At 39.2% G+C, this 22,343-nt stretch overlaps 1 protein-coding gene across 4 annotated transcripts in view; it reads right to left on the bottom strand.

The window, feature by feature from the left end:
* man1a2 (mannosidase, alpha, class 1A, member 2) overlaps positions 1-22,343 on the bottom strand; it is a 118,149-nt gene that overhangs the window by 64,558 nt on the left and 31,248 nt on the right. For all 4 annotated transcript variants that reach the window (XM_067515696.1, XM_067515694.1, XM_067515693.1 and 1 more), the window contains exon 4: positions 11,293-11,389. In XM_067515696.1, the coding sequence (XP_067371797.1) occupies positions 11,293-11,389 (97 nt within the window). The remainder of the gene's footprint in view (positions 1-11,292; positions 11,390-22,343) is intronic.

Below are 22,343 nucleotides of genomic sequence, written 5' to 3'. Positions count from 1 at the left end.
GCGCTGGAGTTATTTTATTTCCAAGACTCCCTTTCTTGTATTAGCTCCTCAACTCTCTATGCTTCTCTGCTTTTGCTTCCACAGTCTGTCTCTCTCTATCCCATTAGGTCTCTAGCATCATGCCCTCCACACGACCTTCTACGCCGGCCTACACCACAGAAGAGCTTTACTACCTCTAGAGAGTTTCATTGAGAATATGCCAAAGAAAGTCCACAATTTAAGGACCACAAGAAATAAAGGTCAAAGAAATGGGTTCACACAATAACTGGGGCCTTGGCTTTATATGTAATTTTCAGTGCTGTGAGCAACGGAAATGAAAATGTTTTGATTCTTCTAGATTAGAAATACATTTGTTAAAACTATATGCCGTTCTCCAGTAACTACAGCCTAATGTGCAATATTTTTGAGGAAAAATATAATTAAAAACACAGTTTTTCTTCATTCATTTCGTTCTTCTATTCATGTCGTAAACATTGGAACGAATAACACTTACAGCAGCTGTGCAGCAATGAAAGTAACACCCAGCCTCTGCTCACAAAGACAGGTAAGGGATAGAGAAGCCGAGATGTCTTACATTTCCATATCACCAAGGTAACATGACCTTTCTCTGGCTTTATTTTGTTCTCTTCACTTGCTTCGGCTGCCGATAACTCCAGCTTGTTGACTGACCAAGCTCGATCAAATGCGTCTCCAAGGAAACAAAGTCAGTTCCCATTACTGTCGTAACGTCAGAGTGAATAATCTTTTATCGAAATAATTTAACATGTTGCCCCAATATAACCCTAATAATAATAAATGAACAACCTAACAAACCCTTAATGTTTGTCCCACCATGTTAAATTATGTCAAGATTACAGATTATTTACATTCACTGTCAGCACCTACTGGACCGTTTTCTAAAAATTGCCTGCAGCTGCAAACTCAGCTTCTGATGCTCCAGGTCCACTGTGGCATTCAAGCTTGTTTTGCAATGAGCCCAGCAGCAATAAATAAAGCCAAGTCAAGTCAACTCCCCAGGCCAGACCAGTCTGGCTGGCAGTGGGCAACTGGTTACCAACTAATTTGGCCTTAGATTGAAACATCTGCTGTGTTCTTTTTCTCACCTCAGAGGGTTACTAGTCAGACTGGACCTCTGACAAAGCCCCAGCCTAGATGGCCGTCTCCAGGCCTAGTGCCAACGTGCCGAAATCGGCGCTGGTTTCATAGTAGTTTGATGGCTTTGCTCTGTCTGTACAAAGGAAAACAAACTGTGACATGGGTTGCTTGTGTTGAACCTATTTTATACATGAACACTGACCAATTTTCTCATTTTATCTAATTAGAAAAATTGGCAATGTATATACTTTTTACATCGATCATTTAGATCATTTAAAATTTTTTAAAAACCTCCAAAATTAAAGCAGTTTCTGGCTTTCTGAGTTTGGGCCTAAACACATCTATACTTTTTCTTTAAAAGTTGTTACACTTCTACTGATAATTCAGTGGCACCACTTTGTAGAAATCATCTGGTTACATACATGGTAGACAATAATTTCAAAAGCAAACTAAAGACTGTGGTTAAAAATGTACAAGCTAATGCTTTATAACCCTTTTTTTCTTTGTTTGAAGGTCTTATTCACCTTCCTGCTGTACTCAGCGCCAGGCAAATCCTCCTCGTTCCTGCTGTCCGACTTGGCAATGGTAGCCCTACTGAAAATTTAATGTCAAAGGAAACAGGGAAGTATAGTAAAGGATGGCCAAGTTGAAGAAGTCTGAATGAAGTTTTTCAGGAGCAAAATTCTGTTCTGCACCAACCGAGGTCTTTAAAGTTAGAAATAACGTAGTAAGGCTGACTGATGATTAGCCAATTACTGGTAAATAAATGTTTACGAGAAACATTTACAACCCCAATTCCAAAAACGTTGGTAAGATGTGAAAACGTAAATAAAAACAGAAAGCGATGATTTGCAAATTTCACCAACCTATATTTGATTCACAATAGAACATATACAATATATCAGATTTTGAAAATGAGATATTTTACCATTTCTTGGAAAATATTAGCTCATTTTGAATTTGATGGCAGTAACACATCTGAAAAAAGGTCGAACAAAAGGCTGGAAAAGTAACTGCCACAAATCAAAAACAAAGGAGGAGCATTTGACTAATTAGGTTAATTGGCAACAGGTCAGTAACCTCATGTTACAGCTTTACAGTAGAGAGACTCTGGGCAGAGGTTCACCAATCTGTGACACATCTGGAACAATTTCAGAAAAATGTTCCTCAACGTAAAACTGCAAAGACTTGAGAAGATCCCACCATCTACAATACATATCACGAAAAGATTCTGAAAATCAGGAGGAATCTCTGTGCACATGGGGCACATTAAAAACAGGCGTGATTCTCTTCTGAAAACCACTGCATGGGCTCAGGAACACTTCCAGAAAGCACTGTCTGAACACAGTTCACTGTGCAATTCACAAATGTGAGTTGAAGCCGTATCATGCAAAGAAGAAGCCATATGTGAACACGATCCAGAAACACTGCTGTGTTCTCAGGGGCAAAGCTCATTTAAAATGGTTTAAGGCAAAATGGAAAACTGTTCTGTGGTCAGATGAATCAACATTTGAAATCCTTTTTGTCCTGCAGACTAAAGAGGAGAGGGACCGTCTCCGTGGAGAGTCTGCATTCCTAATGGTGTGGAGGTGCATTAGTGCCTATGGCGTGGACAGTTTACACTACTGGAAATGCACCATCAATGCTGAAAAGTACATAGAGGTTTTAAAGCTACATATGCTCCCATCCAGACAACGTGTCCTTCAGGGAAGACTTTGCATATTTCAGCAAGGCAATGCAAAACCACATGCTGCATCCATCAAACAGCGTGGCTTCACAGGACAAGAGTCCAGTCCTGCCTGCCTGCAGTCCAGACATTCCTCTCCCAAAACCATAGAAACTGGTCTCCTCACTATTCACCATAAATTGACTGCTTAAAACTTATTAACCTTACTTTAATACAAGGCCTAGTATTACTAACTAATGCTACCAAGTACTATTACTAAACTAAGATTACTTCAATTTCTTCTACAATACTTAAGACCATCATCTTTTAACAATCTTGACTTTAAACAACTCTAAACAATTAAAATGCAGGTTTCTGGAATTTGACACAAAAACATGATCTAATGTTTGGGGTAAACCTGCTTAAAAGAGAGCCTGTAGTACATGGCTGAAATATGCAAGATCATGTTTGTACTGGAAAAGATTAGAAAGGTATTGATGTATCACACAGACGATTTATCGTTGTTAGCTTCATTGTTATGACTCAAGTTGCTGCCCTGTTGTCTACTGTGCACCTGTAACATAAACCTACTGATTTATTCATCAAGGTTAAATATTTAACCTCAGTCAATCCCAGACGCTGCTCCAATGGTCAATGGGCTCGCTGCTTCCTCTAATGCAGTCAGTAGGACCAGCAACTCCTGAAACTGTCCCACAGATACTCTTAAGAAGTACGTCCAAAAATGACTGGGACTGTAGCGCTGAAACTCGCCCTTCTTACCATCACTTTATTTATGTAAAATCTATTTTTGTAGCCCAACTGTTTTAGAACCTATCCACATATTCAAGTTGCATTTGATGTAAAATACTGTAGGAACGGTGTAACAGGGAAACTGTGACAATGGGCTTATGAAGCAGAAAGGGATGAAATGTTCCAGAGATGGAGGAACATCAGGTAACAATTTCAGTTACTTACATACTGTACAGTGCCTTGCAAAATTATTCATACCCCTTGAAATTGTCCACATTTTATCAGGTCACAACCACAAACGTGAATGTATTTTATTGGGATTTTACATCATAGACCAACACAAAGTGGTACATAATTGTGAAGTGAAAGGAAAATGAATAAATATCTTAAAAGTGTGGGGTGCATTTGTATGCAGCCCCCCGAGTCAATACTTTGTAGAACTGCCTTTTGCTGCAATTACAGCTGCAAGTCTTTTGGGGTATGTCTCTATCAGCCTGCACATCTAGAGAGTGAAATGGATTGGATGGACAGCGTCTGAACAGTCATTTTCTAAGTCTTGCCACAGATTCTCAATTGGATTTAGGTCTGGACTTTGACTGGGCCATTGTAACACATGAATATGCTGGGATCTAAACCCTTCCATTGTAGCTCTGGCTGCATGTTTAGGGTTGTTTCAACTGCTTTCAGTTGAAAGCACCTTCTTCCGAATGTTTGCTGTGTCCCCCACATGGCCTATGAGGACTTCTTATGTCTTTTGTTCAACAATGGCTTTGTTCTTGCCACTCTTCCATTAAGGGCAGATTTGTGGAGTGAATGACTAATAGTTGCCCTGTGGACAGATTCTCCCACCTGAGCTGTGGATCTCTGCAGCTCCTTCAGAGTTACCATGAGCCTCTTGGCTGCCTCTCTGATTAATGCTCTCCTTGTGCAGCCTGTCAGTTTAGGTGGACGGCCATGTCTTGGCAGGTTTGCAGTTGTGCCACACACTTTCCATTTTTTGGATGATAGATTGTACAGTGCTCCGTGATAGGTTCCAAGCTTGGGTTATTTTTTATAACCTTATCATGCTAATCCTCTGACTTCATGATGCCGTTTGTTTACTAATGTCCTCTAACAAGCCTCTGAGGGCTTCACAGAACAGGTGTATTTATACTGAGAATAAATGACACACAGGTGGACTCTATTTAATAGTCAGGTGACTTATAAAGCCAATTGGTTCCACTGGATTTTAGTTATTAGTAAGTTTCAAAAACATTCATCATTTTCCTTTCACTTCACAAATATGTATCACTTTGTGTTGATCAATCACATAAAATTCCAATAAAACACATTTACGTCTGTGGTTGTAACGTGATAAAATGAGGAAAGGTTCAAGGGGTATAAATACTTTCTCCAGCCACTCTGTATCAGATGGTACATTCTAGTAAAGGATGGACCAGCAATTACTGTTTCCTTAAGCAAGAAAAAACTAAATAAACTAACAAAACACAAAATGAATAGAGCTACATTTCCCATGGTACATTTGGTCAATATTAAAAACAAATGTCTTCAGATGTCTTTTCTCAGCTCTTGCTGTTGTAAAAAATGTTATGCACTTTGTCTTTACAGGAATCAATGTGATAAAAAAAATAAAATGCACCCATTACTGGAACTGTAGGGTGCTCTCGATAAAAGCATTCAGCTGACAGCATGCCACAATCATAAAGTTTAAGATAATCACAGAGGAAGTACTTTAAGATTATTGTCTGCAGATTGTTCAATATCCCACCTTGCAATCAATCCATCCTTACACTGCACACAGTGAGTACTACACCTCAAATGGCGGATATACCTTTTGTACTAGTGGCACATCTTGGCTTTTGAAAAGTTCACTGCGCTGCTGATTTGCAAATAAGCAGATCAGTGACTCAGTGTGTCTTGCACACCATTTCTTTCTTTTATTTTTTTTTTAAGTCATGTAAGCTTTTATATCTCCTATAAGAGTGACTGAATAAATACTTTGAAAGGTACTTTGCAATATTCCAGAAAGGTGGTTGCATACAAACAATGCAGAACACCTCTGACCAAATGAGTGAAGGAATTTCTATAGATCCTATTGGTCCCATAGAAAATGATCCATACTGGGCTCCTGCAGCAAAGGAAGTATTTACTGTACAACACACCTTCTATGCTAAATGAACCACTGATGCTAACCAACACCTAACCCAGTGAGGATTTGTGGATGTGCATAGGACATAAAAAGTTAGACTATGGCCCTACATTCCGACCCCCAATACTGGATTGCCTGACACATAAATGTAATTTCCGACATTTAGCTTTGCTGTGTTTGAGTCACTGGTCTTTACCCGTGAGTACATTGTCATGGTGTCACTATGCAACCGTTTTCTAGCATGCAAGGCGCAGAGATAATCATGTGAGGACGAGACCTAGTTGCTGGGGGGGAAAGTACAGCTACATAGCTGTGAGCAAGGAGAGAGTTCAGATACTTAAACCCTGTGAAGTTGTCGTGAGAGGAAATGAATAGCTCTAAAGAAGATTACACTGTTTGCTGTCAATGTTCAGAAAAGCTGGAAATCAATGCAGTATTTGGTATCTGGTATTGGGGGTTTTAGACGTGATATCATAACAACAAAATCTGAATTCCCTGATTGCCTAAATATCTTGTTTTGATCAAGTAGATGAGCGAGACCAAAAGATGCCTCAGTAACACAGTGCTCATAAAGTATTTCTGCACTGGTGAGATTTACTCTCAGGTCACGCGTGATCACCAGACTGGTAGCAAAACATATGTTTTTAAAAAAAAAAAAAAAAAAAAAAAAGAGAGAGAGAAAATGAATAAATGTCCTCTTAGCAATTCCATCTTACAACAGCATGTGCATCTTACCCGAGTCTGAATACAAACTGACAGATCATCTCTATGCACTAGTGGTCGTCTTACATGGGTTTTTTAACGCCCGATGCCAAAGCCAATTTAGAGCAGGGAGGCCACAGCCGAAACATAATGCAAATATTTTTTTTGTCTCTCTTTGCTTTACATATATCACAATGTAATAATTACAAGAGAGAAAAATGCTCAAATTAAATAAAAATTTGATTACTATTGAACGTGTCTGAATTATTTGTGTGGGATTCTGTCAGTTAGATAGTCCACTAGAAATTGTTTAGCGCAAGATTTGTAGGGAATTTAGCTAAATTGCTAGTGTTCAGGTTTCGGTTATGCTTAGTGTTTTACATGTACATGTAAAGTGCTTTATAAATAAAATCAATTATTATTATTTTGGCACGTGTGCTGATAAATTATTTATAGCATCAAATGAAAACTTGTTCCCCTGATATAGTGGACACGGTGAGATCGAACAAGCTGCACGCTGCTTAGCAATGACATTGTTAAAGAGATTTTAACAAATTTAAATACTTCCATACATAACAAAATCAAAATGTTGTGTCCCATACTGACTGTGGCGGGTGATGTTTGAGAAACACTGTAGACCAGTACACCGATTTTCCACTTGTCCACTTGGGCAACTGAAAGACACACTCCACTTGCCTGAACAAAGAGTGTGTGCAACTCTTGTACTATGTGCAACACAATGCACCAACGTTTGTTTTCTAATAAACGTGATAACAGACAAAGCATTAGCATTAGGAAGCCTCTTGTACTACTGGACTAACAGAGGGGCCAGATGTCCATCTAGGTGTTTTATCATTAATACTGCCCACTAGCTAACAGGCCTCGAGCAACAGCCTGCCTCAGGCAGTCTGTGATAGAATTTACTGTGAGCGTGTCAGTCTGCTGGTGGGAGAAGGCCATGTGTCTGAGAAGTGAGAGATTCTCCTCTTGCAAGCTTAGATTGAAATTATCAGATGGCAAACTTACAGAGAAACCAATAAAGCAGAAACAGAGTATGAGGGACAGGCTTCAGACTCACCAGTGGGTTCCCTTGTGTGCTGGCAGACAAGATTAAATCGACTGAAATGACTCCAATAAGCTCTTCCAAAGCCACAAATGAAATCAGCTGAAAGAAACAACACCCAGATTCTATTGTAGGCTGGAAAGTATTTCAAATAAATAACCTTAATTGAAATTATTAAATATTTCAATGAAACAAAAATCTTTGGTCAGACTTCCACACGACAGTACAAAGCCAACTTTGTACCTTCACATCTTACAGTTGGAAGTTTTTTTAATTTTGGATAAACAATCATTTCTGTGACTAGTTAGTATACGTTTTAAATGACTCAATTTGTTATTAAAAAAACTTCAAGGATTTTCCAGAAGCCAACATGGCCAAACGTTAAATAGTTTTGCTTGATAATTACTTTACTGACTGAATAGTTATTTAATTTCCTTTGATTAATCATTATGTGTTGCTCAGACAACAAATCTCATTTAACTTTGTAATATAACCGTAACAACTCTGTTCTTTTCTCATGCTTTTTTTATTTTGACTGAACTACTATGACTGAACAAACAGGAATGACGCTGGCTGCAAAGCAAAACAAAGGGGGGGTGGACAGTACGATCCCACTGACATCCTTATCAATGTAAAGTGACCCTGCTCCCCTGACAGTATTTCCTGCAAATACAGAGCGTGTTTAAAGATGAGGCCTTATGCTGTGCATCTGCGTCAAATGCTTTCTGCTTGAACCAGTGGAGGCTGATGTTCTTCATTAACCATCGGGGTATTATTACCCTGTGTGTGTGTGTGTGTGTGTGTGTGTGTGTGAGAGAGAGTACCAACACAAAGAGATGAATAGTCTTCTGTTTCATGTAACTGAACTGACCACTGGTGACAGTGCTACTATGATCAAAGCAACAAAAGCCTAAAAAGGAGTCGTGTCCTCGTAACATGTGTGATGGTCAGAACAGGAAATACAGTTTATTAGAGCCGCAACAAATTATTATTTTTATTACTGTCAAAAGATGGACATCCCACCTGTACAGAGCCCAGTGGGATTTTTGGTAATTGCTTTTACTTGTCCAACCAACAGTCCAGGCTTTTTCTGCATATGGAATTATAAGGCATCCACTTCCATCCACCTCCACATCCATCAAATTATGTGCCACCAACACTACTAGTGTCAGTGGAAACAAACCCTGGGTCCACCTATTAAAAGACTGTATAAATTCCTCTTGAATGTGTCCATCAAACAGCAGCTGCAGCCACCTCCCTCCCCAGTGACTCCCTGCATTCATTTATTAGTGATGACCCTTCACAGTATCATCATTAACTGGCCTCTCTATGTGTCTGTAAGCAGCTATCCCCCTGTGAACGAACGAAGGATGTCAGTCTGCTGTCATCATTATGCACACGTCCACTCAGTCTTTGCTAGATCTTGATGAGCATGAAGTCTCTGCCACTAACTCCTTATAAGCGTATGTGTTTATGTTTATGAATAGTACTGCAGTCATTTTACCATCGCATTCTGGATTTCTTTCCCTACTACCCCACACACAGTACCTTTTTTTAAAGAACCCAGCCTGAACTGTGTTTCTTTTTTAACAAGGCCATGCGTTATCCTTGCTCCAACCATTCACCCTTGAGACAAAGGCTATGTTTGTATCTGTCCTCAAGGTTATCTGAGCTTGGAGCCACAATGAGAGGCCCAGTCCTCTTGTTACCATTGTGGCCTCTCCTCGTCTCTCTGGACAGATTACGCTTGAGCTGTAAGGCGTGGGATGAGCACACACACCCTTTGTCTCTGCAACAACTGCACTGGAGCCATGTTTAATGGAGGAGGCGCTGGCTAAATATTGCTTGTATTAGAAAAGGATTCACTGAGCAAACTTGGTCAGTTAATCAGAAATCTAACCACATTTCCCCTCGAACAAAAGAAAAAAAAATCATATTATACTTAATAATTATATTATTTAAAAAATATGTTTATCTTGGATTGGCTCTAGCATCTAAGTGTAGTGGAGTAGGGTTCACTTTAAATGACAAAACATCAAAGTGATTTATATCCACAGTTAATCAGCTTCCATTCAATCATCACCATTTTGTGGATTTGTTTGCCCCCTTGTAACAAGTTGTAAGGTCTCCTGATAGTTACATCAAATACCTATATATTGCAAATATATAGGGAAATGTATATACTTCTGTATTGCACTCTTGGATCTTTCTCTCTCTCTCTCTCACACACACACACACACACACACACAGTGTTCTGTTGGAGGAAAGTAAACACTTTATCAATAATGGAAGTGTGTTTGTGAAGAATGTGAGCGGGATTCTTTGTCTTGTGTCTTACTTGTGTTTTTCTGGCCACCTTGTGACTAATAACCGACAGATACTCAGCCATTACAAGGAGGCAGGAGAAAAACACACACACAGACATTGACAAACACCAAATGAACAGACATGCAGGAACACTAACAAATGGAAACACACACAAACAGCATCTATCTACCATTTAGCAGGGGCTCATAAAAAAAAAACAGCCGCCTCTGGCCAATCCGCCAGACGGAACATTCCAATTTGACACAAGAGCCTCATATGCATGCATCCTCACATCAGACAAATACACACCACTAACCTGAGGCAAAAGCACACACGCAGGAACCCAGGGAAACACACAAGTCAAACTGGCAACTCAAACACTCAGGTAAACAAGCATAATACCCCATCTTCACCAATATAGAGGATTATGGGCACTAAACACTGTGGTCAGAATTTTAATGCAGTGGATAATTAGCATATAGTGGTATGATTCTTTAAGATGCAATAATGACCTTATTCATGAGATGTGAACAATCATCGAATACAACTTGAATGCAGTTAAAAGACATATAATAAATCATAAAGGTTACAATATTCAGTTTTTGGGGGATGGCGGTCTCCTCTAGGCGGTTTTGGCCATATTGCCAAACTGTGGGGAAAAATATTTTTAACACTTTCTGAATCCAGCAGGACATTACATGTGTATCATCAGTGCCAGTTGTTAACTTTATGCGGGAAAAAAAAAAGGTTTGCCATTAACTGCTGCTGCTTTCTGGATGGTTTGATTCTACTTCACAGTTTTCCACCTTGCATATACTGTCCACTGTTCGAGGTCTACACTTGGGCTGGACCTGTATCTGGACTGCCAGCGTGGCCTAACCATGAGACTTTTTGAGGTTTACAGCCTGCTGTGTCATTATCCTTTTTATTGTTTTGTGTCTCAGCCTAAAAGCCGCAACCACAGTGATTTAACAATGTGTGGTCTGATTTGGGCGTTTCCTAACTTTTTTTATTTGATACTTCAGGTCAAAACTCAAATTTAAAAAACTTCCAGGTTTGAATCTTATTAGTGTTAAAACAACAATGCGAGTACTTTATTTACAGGCAATGCAGAGTTGCTGAAACTGCAAAAGAAACATTTTCATTGGGAACTAACAGCATATAGCGTTATCAACACTGCTTCCTCCATATATTTATAGAGTTCAAGGATTGGTGAAATGCTACAAATACTTTAAACACACTTTCTACATTTTCTTTTGTCTGATATATCACTGATGTTTGTTCACAAACATCAATGATATTTTGTTCACAAGCACCCATCCCAAAAATGATATGCATCCTGCCAGAGGCATTATCACATTACCTTTTCCACAAGAGAAAAAAGATGGTGTGTGAGTGTGTGTGTGTGTTGTTTATGTGTGTACTGTATATGAGTCTGAGTGTGAGCAACACAGTGTGTTTGTGCACTCGTGCATGCACACGTGTGTGATTTATTACCATGTGAGAAATAGAGCCATTGGGCACAGACAGCAGTGGATGATAGTAGTTTGTTTGACGTACCAAAGATATTTGTGGAATGTCCTTTCTTAGCGAGAGGCTTCAGCTCATTGTGACCCCAGCCATACTGTCGGTAGCTGTCCCAGGCATGTTTCATCATCTGGAAAAAAGGAAAACAAAACCACGTGTTACAAGTTGTGAAGTCTACTACTGACTTGGGATGGAAAGTAAGTCTCCTAAATACTGGAACCGATACGACTGGCTCCCAGTTCACTCACAAGTATAATTATAGTTTTGTTTTGGAAATGGTTATGATGAAGAAAAGTAACTGTATGTTACCAATAGCTGCCATATAACTCAAATAATACATTTAGGCAAAATCATGAAGCCCGACGCATGAAGTAGAAAAACAACATTATGATTTAATCCTCCTCTTTCTTTCATTTCTAAATCGATCAAGTCAACTTACACATCAGGCCGAGGATGCTGCCTTTTGTATACGCCACCAGTCATGTCTCACCCAAATACTGTAATGGCCTATTAACAGGCCTATTACCAGGCCAATCAAAGCTCTCCAGATGAGCCAAAACACAGCTGCGGATCTTTTACCAGCCGAAAAGGACACATCACACCACTCTTCACATCTGGAGTGACTTCCAGTGACTGGTCACATCAAATTGAGAGATCTAACACTTTCCTCCCTGAACATCTTCATCCATGTCTACAATCCTCCTCATCCCCTGAACTCACTGCCAAGGAATGGCATCTAGTATCAAACAGATAAAGGTCCCAAGCAAAACTCTTTTGGCTCAGTGGTTCCATGAGGATGGAATGATCTACCAAACCTTATACTATTTTAAAAGCACAGGAAAATGTAGCCATTACCCACAAATTCAGCAGAAATCGAGGGAGTATATTCATATTTTGCTCTAGTGTATTACTTCTCCCTCCTTCTTCTTGCATCAGTAGACATTTGTCTATAAGACAGAACAAAAAAAACAAAACAAAAAAAATAGGGGGGGGGGGATATTCTTCACATGACCTTTGAAAGAGGTCTGCAAGAGATGGGTTTGAGCAGGGGGGATGAGAATGAAAAGAGCAAAAGATTGTGAGATGAGCCCTGACATGGAGGCTGATGCTGAGAAAAGGTGCTTCAGGGCAAACAGAAGAGATGACACAGCTGAAGAAGGGAAAAAAGTGCCAGGTCTCACTGAAGCATTGCTGGTCTCTTTCCATTTCAAACCTTTTTTTCCCCCCTCATCCACAACTCAAGTGGCTTCAACAACCTATGAAAGTACATTTTCTGTCTATGCGGTCATGTCAATGACTGCCTGGTTCTATGGACATCTGTTGATTTCTTTTTCTTTATTACACCGTCTACCTGGCAGCTCTCCAACCTGTCCATCTTCTAGCCTCACCGTCTCACACGCATGTCAGCTTATCACATCATTTCTGTGATGATAGCAATTATGGTAACCAAACTGCATCCATCAGACTTCCATGCACCTTCTCTGTATGTTTTGGTTAATAGTTATCTATATTTTATAATTCAAACAAAGGCCTTTGTAGAAGTTTGCAGTTTAAAAAAAAACAATCCCAACTAAGACATACACCTCATTTGTGTTAATGAGCAGACTGAATTCTGATTTGTTCACAAGAACCAGGAATACACAGCGGAGAATAGTTTAGATGTGACTAAACTGTTACTAGAGATTGTTAATAGTGATGGGGTTCACTTATTAAACAAATAAGAAAGCAGAGTGCAGAGTAAGTGGAGAATGTGTATGTGTTTGGGATCAAACAATTATAAATGCAGTGTTTAGGTAAAGCATATGCACATGTCGCCGTTTAATTTTGCCATGTGATTGCAAGCACTTCCTAAGAGCCCAGTATATGAAAGAAATTAAACAAGCAATCAGCAACGCAAAAGCAGTACATGGTTTTCACATAGCAGTATCTGCCAACCAGTCACTTTAGATTTCCCTCCTATGAAGCCAGCATGTGCTGCTTCCCTGTTCATGCCACCATGAAAAGGATGAATATCCAGATCCTCATCCAAGTCACTCTCACTCCTTGGACCAGGCCGGCGGCCAAGCTAATAAAGACAAGGGCCAGGAGTTTCATTGTGTTCTTGGCCTCATGGCTTTCCATGACGCACTCTATGCACACACTGGGGACCGTAACTCACATTAATACACAGCATGACATGGACACTTAAGAATTGGCTGCCTTCCTCTGATTTGTGTTGATTGGATGCTTCATCAACTTTTGATTGGCCCGTATGCCAAGGACAAGCACAACAGTGCAGAGAGCTTGACAATGTTGACAAACACATAATTTAAAGGACCTTGGAATATTAATATGGCATTAAGCTCCACATTTCTGTGACTGATTCTGATTCTTGGGAACAAGAATGAAGAAAACGGGGAAAACTAGTTTCAATGGGGAAAAGTGGCTGCTCCATTTTAACAGTAGAACTGAATCTCATTAACAATTACGGCAAAATTGGCAGCAAAGGCTGGAAACATTTTTTGATCTCTGATAGGAAGATTTAACCTGCAAGCATTAGAGTGTCAAAATCACAAACAATTGTCACACAGCCCTGTTTAGCTCATTGGTTTCGTTTGACAACCAGCAGCATGGATAAAGCTGAACAAATTCTGTTAAATGATGCATCTTCTTTCTCTGCACTTTGAGATACAAGCCATAAATTAAAGTGTGTTGAAATAAACTGTGTGTTACTCTGAGACAAGATTTCATCAGAAGCAGGTTCCCCATCCTGCATCCCTCAACCTGTGCTCTGCTGGTTTCTCCTTCACACACAGCTGTTACTCCCAGAGAGTCCTGCTGGTGGTTAGTCTCTTGTCAGTTAGCATCCGCTGTGAATTCCTGCGCCTGGTACTGTGATGCATGAGGGCGAGCAACAGCTTGCGGTGAAGGATGAAGAGAGCCTGACCAACCCCAACAACTCTCCAAAGGAACACAGACCAACGCAGTCTGTTCTTTTGCATGATTCATCGTGTGATTGTGGCAGCTGCTTGATATTATTGCAATCACTGTTATCCTATCTCCAAATATATACTTTACAAGCCATTTATTTTTAAGCATATTTGAGCAAAGAACACTTTTCATATCAAATTTGCATGTTCTACTTTACTTTCTGCCATAACTGGCTGACAAATCTGTGGCATTCTACTAATAATTTTTTTCAGAAAGTGTGTGTGCTCCCAAATTGATTATGTGTGTACTGTAAATTGAACATGTATGTCCCTCCACAACTGCACATCTGCCTAGAAAGACAAGTACTTACAAGTGTCTTCCTCGAAAAACTGATACCTGCGTTGTTGAGTGTTGTAGACTGATATCTCGAAGTTTGCATTAAAGTGCAAATGTGATGATCTGGAGCATTGTGTGCAAGGTCTTCTCAATCAGCATGGATACCACTCCAATACTGAAGAGGCGTTCGATTCCATCGGGGCACAAACCTGAATGGGGACAATTTTGCCGCAGGAAAATGACCCCAAGCTTTTTTCCCAGTTGTGTAAGAATCATCCGGAGAAGAAAGTAGCTGCTGGATTAGTCTCACTGATGTCCAACCCATGCCCAACCAGCACAGCAGACCTTTGGGACATTCTGCGTTTTCTGCTGGAAACGCGTCATTGTCAGAAAGGTGATAATTCTTCTATATATTTATTATGGAGGTCAAGGTGGGTAGTGAGTCGTACTGGAGTGCATTGTAAGAAGAAGTGGTTCTAAGGTTTTGGCCGCCTCATCCATTTTAAATATGCTGGCCAAAACATTAGAACCACATTTTATTCTCTTTTAATGGGAATTGGAGCTCCATTAATGGCTGAGACCTCATCAATCTACTTACTGTAGCAGTTGTTGTCTGGAGGTGACAAAAAAAGTCATACGTTGCATCATCAATCAGTACACTTAGCTGATCAGGTCCTGTCACTGGTTGAAATGTATATTCCTGTTGACGATCATGTGGTAGAATAAAACGACCTAATAATTCATGGCTTATGCTATTCTGTGCCTGAGAAGATTGAGACGTGTCACTGTAGTTGTCCATCATTCCCTACTACAGCAATCTCCTCATTTCTGTGATCCAGGCTCTATATTGCAACCGCAAATGCATTAATCATGTGTCATTATATGTTCAAGCTCACTTGGGAACAAACGCAGTCCAGGGGGGGGAAACGGTCTTATTATGGTCAGATTCACTAAGTATCTGTCCACCGACAGGCTTGAGATTGAAGAGGGAAGCCTTAATAAATGTATTGCCAATCCAGAGAGTCTTTGTATCTCTAAACATTGGTTTAAAAGTGTCCGACAGTAAAAGCCTGCTAGAACAGACCAAAACTGAGCCAGTGAGACATGGGACATGTGTTTGCTGCTGTCTCTGAATGCCTAATGGTGTCCCAGGGTCGACCACAACAAACAAACACTTAAGCTGTGGTCATCACTGAAGGCAGGCTTCATTAAAATTTCTCAACATTTGTTTTGACAGAATTTGACATACTCAAATATGCACACCAACCTGTAATTGAAATTAATGCCAAGGACTACTTGAATATAGTTTATCTAAAAAAAAAAAATGAAATGAGTTCACACCACCTTTTAGAAGCAGTGACCTTCACAGTGGTAGCTAGTGCCTCCTTGCTGCCTGCTCTAGAAAAGACTCTCTCTCCCCCAAAGAAGCAAAGGCAGTGATTCATTCACCCTTATCCCTGACGTGCCACGGTCTCAGACAACCTCATGGCAGTGAAATATTCATAAATCTAGTTCAAGCCAGACGCTGAGAGCAAGGCCATTACTTCTACCTTTGTTTGAAAAAATAAATAAAAGTCTCCCACAAAATATGCACAGTGTCAAGCTATTGGAAGTTTGGGGAAGCGGAGAGCTGAGCCAGAATTATGTTGTGCTCTCAGCGACCCCCCGAGTTAGTTCAACTGATTTAAAGCACCCCCATGCCCCCACCTTTCTCATCCCTATTCAACTCCCCCAATGTGGGCCTACTATCTTCCTATCAGGAGCATCTCTCAGGGGGACGCACGAGGGAGACAAGAATGTGACATCTGAATTGCTTCCTGTGGTAAATACATTCATGGCACATGAAAAGAGAGTGGCAATAAATTCCCCAAGACCTCCAGACAGTAAAAGGCCATGTCTGAAATTACTCCCTTTCCACTCATTCCCTACTCCCATGTAATGTACACGCAGGGGTTCATTCAAAAGTGAGATTTCCCTCAGTTCCTAATCATAGTCATCACCGTCCGCTCAAGTGACACGCAACTGTAGCTTTTCTGTGAAACAAGGAGCATCCTGTGATTGTTAGCAGAAAGTATTGGACAATACTTACTTATCAGGGCAGATCTGTTCATTACGGATTGTTTTTTTCCCAAGCCACTAGATAAGATGGCTGTTTCGATGGCAGAGCACACTGTCAAACACTGCTCATGTCAACTATTCATTTTTACAGTATTTCTCAGCCAGATTTCTCCATCCTGTTTGCTCGAGCTGAAAATGTAATAAGTGAATCATCTAATAACTGTAAAAATAGTGCAAAGGCAGCATCAATGAATACTGAGTTATTACAAATATTACAGGTACAATCTTGTCTGCATCCTTTTTTCTTTTTGTTTTTCCATCATCGTGATGCGAAACTTTCAATGCTCTGAATGTTTTATTTTTAACATTTCACAAGTGTTATATTTTGTTAACCAAGAAGCTTAGGAAGTTGTAACACTTTGAAAGTGCTAAACTCACTGGCAGTCACTTTGGCCAACACCTACAGCAAATTGGGTATGTGCCTCAAGTCTCATATTCAAAATACTCCCACACTGCTGATTTAAAGACCCAAATGCTGCCTCCTCTCTCTCACTAAATATACGCAAATAGCAAAGGCCATGCAAACATACTTTGTGCCAAAGAAAGCACCTGTCATAAGTCATGCAATCTTTGGTGAGAGTAACAGGTCAGTAATCAGCACACAATCACAGACAATATCAACTACAAGCTTGTATTGGCTTTTTCTAAGTGATGAAATCAGTTGACCATGCATCTCTACAGCTGGCTCACTCACACTAAGTAGAAAGCAGGAAATCTTTCAAAGTCTTGCTTTGCATAGCTTTACAAAACAATTTCAAATAATACTTATTTCATTTACATATATATATTACTTGCACTATAGTTAGTGACTGACCTGGAAATAAGAGAGATCACAAATATGGCTGCAGCCTGGTACCCTGTCAGTTAACAAGCAGCTAGTGCTGCAGCTATAGACTATTCTAGTAATTTAGTATTGTATCGATGAATTAAGTGACCGAACAAAAGGTAGATAAGTTTAGTTTGTTAAAGAGAAATGGTAAATATACAAAAGAGAAAATAAAACAGGAATTTTTGTATTGTATGAATCTGGAATTAAATCTAGTGGGACAAGTACGATTGAATTGTTCGGGAGTAAAAGTAACTTCAATTGAAAATACTCATGTAAAGAGCATTGAAATTAAATTTTACAGCAATTTCTCCATGATGATCTAAGATTTGCTTACAAACTGAGTAAACTACAATAAAAGTGGCCCAAAAGAGGCAAATACTGACTTCATACTGTGAAATAAAGACCACCCAACATGTGGAAAGGCTCCTTTTTTCCTTTGTCTTCTCTTTTTTCAGTTCTTTACAAATACAGCTATTGAAGTCATCTAGTTATAATTCCTGTACTTTTTTTATATCACAATATATATTGCAGAAACAAAAAATATCAATGCTTTTTTCCAATATCGTGCAGCTCAAACGAATGTCAATCTTCATACTACAGTGTTGACATGTTGGAAGTGTAATGTTTACATTAAAACACACACTTGATTGCAGGTTGGGAAAGAAAACAGCATGTCTGAGTCCAGTATTAATTTTTTCTGATTACCTATGGAGATATGCAAGTGTTGTCTTCAGTTAGAAAAGGAGAAACACTAAAGAATTAAAAATAAATAAATAAATAAAAATAAGACTATTGCTGGCAAGAAAGGGTTGGATGCCCCCACCTTTCTCATCCCTATTCAACTCCCCCAATGTGGGCCTACTATCTTCCTATCAGGAGCATCTCTCAGGGGGACGCACGAGGGAGACAAGAATGTGACATCTGAATTGCTTCCTGTGGTAAATACATTCATGGCACATGAAAAGAGAGTGGCAATAAATTCCCCAAGACCTCCAGACAGTAAAAGGCCATGTCTGAAATTACTCCCTTTCCACTCATTCCCTACTCCCATGTAATGTACACGCAGGGGTTCATTCAAAAGTGAGATTTCCCTCAGTTCCTAATCATAGTCATCACCGTCCGCTCAAGTGACACGCAACTGTAGCTTTTCTGTGAAACAAGGAGCATCCTGTGATTGTTAGCAGAAAGTATTGGACAATACTTACTTATCAGGGCAGATCTGTTCATTACGGATTGTTTTTTTCCCAAGCCACTAGATAAGATGGCTGTTTCGATGGCAGAGCACACTGTCAAACACTGCTCATGTCAACTATTCATTTTTACAGTATTTCTCAGCCAGATTTCTCCATCCTGTTTGCTCGAGCTGAAAATGTAATAAGTGAATCATCTAATAACTGTAAAAATAGTGCAAAGGCAGCATCAATGAATACTGAGTTATTACAAATATTACAGGTACAATCTTGTCTGCATCCTTTTTTCTTTTTGTTTTTCCATCATCGTGATGCGAAACTTTCAATGCTCTGAATGTTTTATTTTTAACATTTCACAAGTGTTATATTTTGTTAACCAAGAAGCTTAGGAAGTTGTAACACTTTGAAAGTGCTAAACTCACTGGCAGTCACTTTGGCCAACACCTACAGCAAATTGGGTATGTGCCTCAAGTCTCATATTCAAAATACTCCCACACTGCTGATTTAAAGACCCAAATGCTGCCTCCTCTCTCTCACTAAATATACGCAAATAGCAAAGGCCATGCAAACATACTTTGTGCCAAAGAAAGCACCTGTCATAAGTCATGCAATCTTTGGTGAGAGTAACAGGTCAGTAATCAGCACACAATCACAGACAATATCAACTACAAGCTTGTATTGGCTTTTTCTAAGTGATGAAATCAGTTGACCATGCATCTCTACAGCTGGCTCACTCACACTAAGTAGAAAGCAGGAAATCTTTCAAAGTCTTGCTTTGCATAGCTTTACAAAACAATTTCAAATAATACTTATTTCATTTACATATATATATTACTTGCACTATAGTTAGTGACTGACCTGGAAATAAGAGAGATCACAAATATGGCTGCAGCCTGGTACCCTGTCAGTTAACAAGCAGCTAGTGCTGCAGCTATAGACTATTCTAGTAATTTAGTATTGTATCGATGAATTAAGTGACCGAACAAAAGGTAGATAAGTTTAGTTTGTTAAAGAGAAATGGTAAATATACAAAAGAGAAAATAAAACAGGAATTTTTGTATTGTATGAATCTGGAATTAAATCTAGTGGGACAAGTACGATTGAATTGTTCGGGAGTAAAAGTAACTTCAATTGAAAATACTCATGTAAAGAGCATTGAAATTAAATTTTACAGCAATTTCTCCATGATGATCTAAGATTTGCTTACAAACTGAGTAAACTACAATAAAAGTGGCCCAAAAGAGGCAAATACTGACTTCATACTGTGAAATAAAGACCACCCAACATGTGGAAAGGCTCCTTTTTTCCTTTGTCTTCTCTTTTTTCAGTTCTTTACAAATACAGCTATTGAAGTCATCTAGTTATAATTCCTGTACTTTTTTTATATCACAATATATATTGCAGAAACAAAAAATATCAATGCTTTTTTCCAATATCGTGCAGCTCAAACGAATGTCAATCTTCATACTACAGTGTTGACATGTTGGAAGTGTAATGTTTACATTAAAACACACACTTGATTGCAGGTTGGGAAAGAAAACAGCATGTCTGAGTCCAGTATTAATTTTTTCTGATTACCTATGGAGATATGCAAGTGTTGTCTTCAGTTAGAAAAGGAGAAACACTAAAGAATTAAAAATAAATAAATAAATAAAAATAAGACTATTGCTGGCAAGAAAGGGTTGGATGTAAACACATTTTGGATTATTTTCAATTCAAGACAAAAGAGATAAACACCTTAACAAACTTAATAATAACTGCTCATTCCAACCAAAGAGAAATTCTAGCTTCGCAAACATGCAACATTTCTGTTTGGTGGCTTAGGATCTGAACAAACCCTCTTAGTTGTAGCCCTCCACCTTGCTCTTTGGCAGCCTGTTCTGAACTGTCGAACATCAGAGCTATAGAAAGCACAGAACGTTTTCTGCCTTACATGGTCATTAAGGAAAAGGAGACGTCGCCGGCTCATGTCCCTGCATGCTGGTTACTTCTTGCATGTTGCAGTTTTGAAGCTACCAGATCAATAATTTTCTGAATTCATGAAAGATGCACACGCGCTCAACATGCAGGTGTATTACTTTGCTAAGAATGAAAGGAGGAAACCATGGAAAACCCATTTCACTTGCAATCCCCCGATTTTGCTTGCTTACACAGGCCGACCTTGATCTCATAAAATCAATGTTTTATTAGTGGTTGAAATAGAAAAGAAAAAAAAACCTGGAAGGGAGCAGTTTTTCTGATTGAGTGATTTTGTCCTCTCACTCTCACTTCTTCACCTGATCTCTAATTGGTGAAGCTCATTATCTCTGTCCTGCTGTCCTGCTGTCCTGTACCACTTGCTGTAAATGATTGGGATGGTCTCTGCCTTGCGTGCTCTGCAGGGATTTTTGCACCCATTCTGCAGTCAAACACACTTAAGCTCTCTGCAAAGTGTTGCTCTGAGTGTTCATCAGCTGTTCTTTACTCGCCGGTGCTGGAGTTCTGTCCCTCTTTGCTGAGGTCGCTCTGCTCAAGCGTTTGCTTCTTTTGAAACTGAGCAAAATTACTGTAGTATGAATGTGCTGCAGAGTGCCCTTGAAATACAGTTCCACCTTTTTTCTTTTCAACTTCATATCGTAAAAATGTCTTCATAATCCTTTACTGTTTTACGTTATTATTGTGTCAATTGATTCAGAATTCTACAATATAATAAATGCTGTTCTGATGTATGTTAATTATTTCTACCACCATTTAGAAATATAACAGACTTTTATTCAAAATCTATCAGCATGGGGATGGAAACTAACTATAATGCTGTGAGTGTGTACTGTAGTTAGTCTTGCCTGACAAATTGCCTGACAAATTGTGAAAAGAAAAGAATCAAGCTTGACAAGTAGTGTCCACATGCACATTTAAATTAATTATTAATCATCTGGCATTGATGTTGAAGTGGCTATTTTACTGGCTTCACCACTAAAGTGTTTACTGAAGTACACTTGAAGAGAATAAAAAAAAAATTCATGCTAATGCACCTTTCTCACACTGGACATATACTCTTCTCAAATTTAATCTATGACATTACTGGTTGTCCCATTTCATCAAGATGCTTGAATAAACCTTTGTTTCCCCCCCATCATGTCAGTAGGGGAGTGGTCAAATTGTACATATAATTTTACAGCAGTCTGTGGTGATTCACTGGATTGCTTTAGCTTAATAGATGCCACAAGACAAGATCTGGACACAAGCTGTAACAAAATATTAGTTCCTGTTACCTTGGAATGATCATGTAACTGAGAAAGATCATGATAGGAAATACTATGAAAACATTTGGGATGAAGGAGTAAATCATTTACCAAAACCAAAGTCATATTTTAGAAGGGGGAGAGATGATTTGGCAGACAATTTCAACTAAGTGAAAGGAGCACACTTCCTTGTTATTTCTTTATTTTGGCTACTGAACTAAAGAAAAGGCAAAAAAACTTTCTGAAAGGGCTTGAAGATGATATTTGATAAGACTGCTGAATATGAGCCAAGTCCCTGGAATCAGATTCAGAAGAAGTTTGAAAAATCCAGGACAATGGCATTCAACAAACAGTACTGTGGCAAAGATCTGTGGTCTTTTCTCCAGACGTGCTTTGCATCTCAGCCTGGTTCTTTGTTGGGTTTTTCTTGTTTTTCCAAGCTTATTAGCACATAAGCCTATCTGCCTGTGAAACGTGGTG

This window comes from Channa argus, chromosome 9 (assembly GCF_033026475.1).
Source record: "Channa argus isolate prfri chromosome 9, Channa argus male v1.0, whole genome shotgun sequence".
NCBI lineage: Eukaryota > Metazoa > Chordata > Actinopteri > Anabantiformes > Channidae > Channa > Channa argus.
The sequence above is the reverse complement of the archived record's forward strand: the minus strand, read 5'-3'. Positions and strand labels throughout refer to the sequence as shown.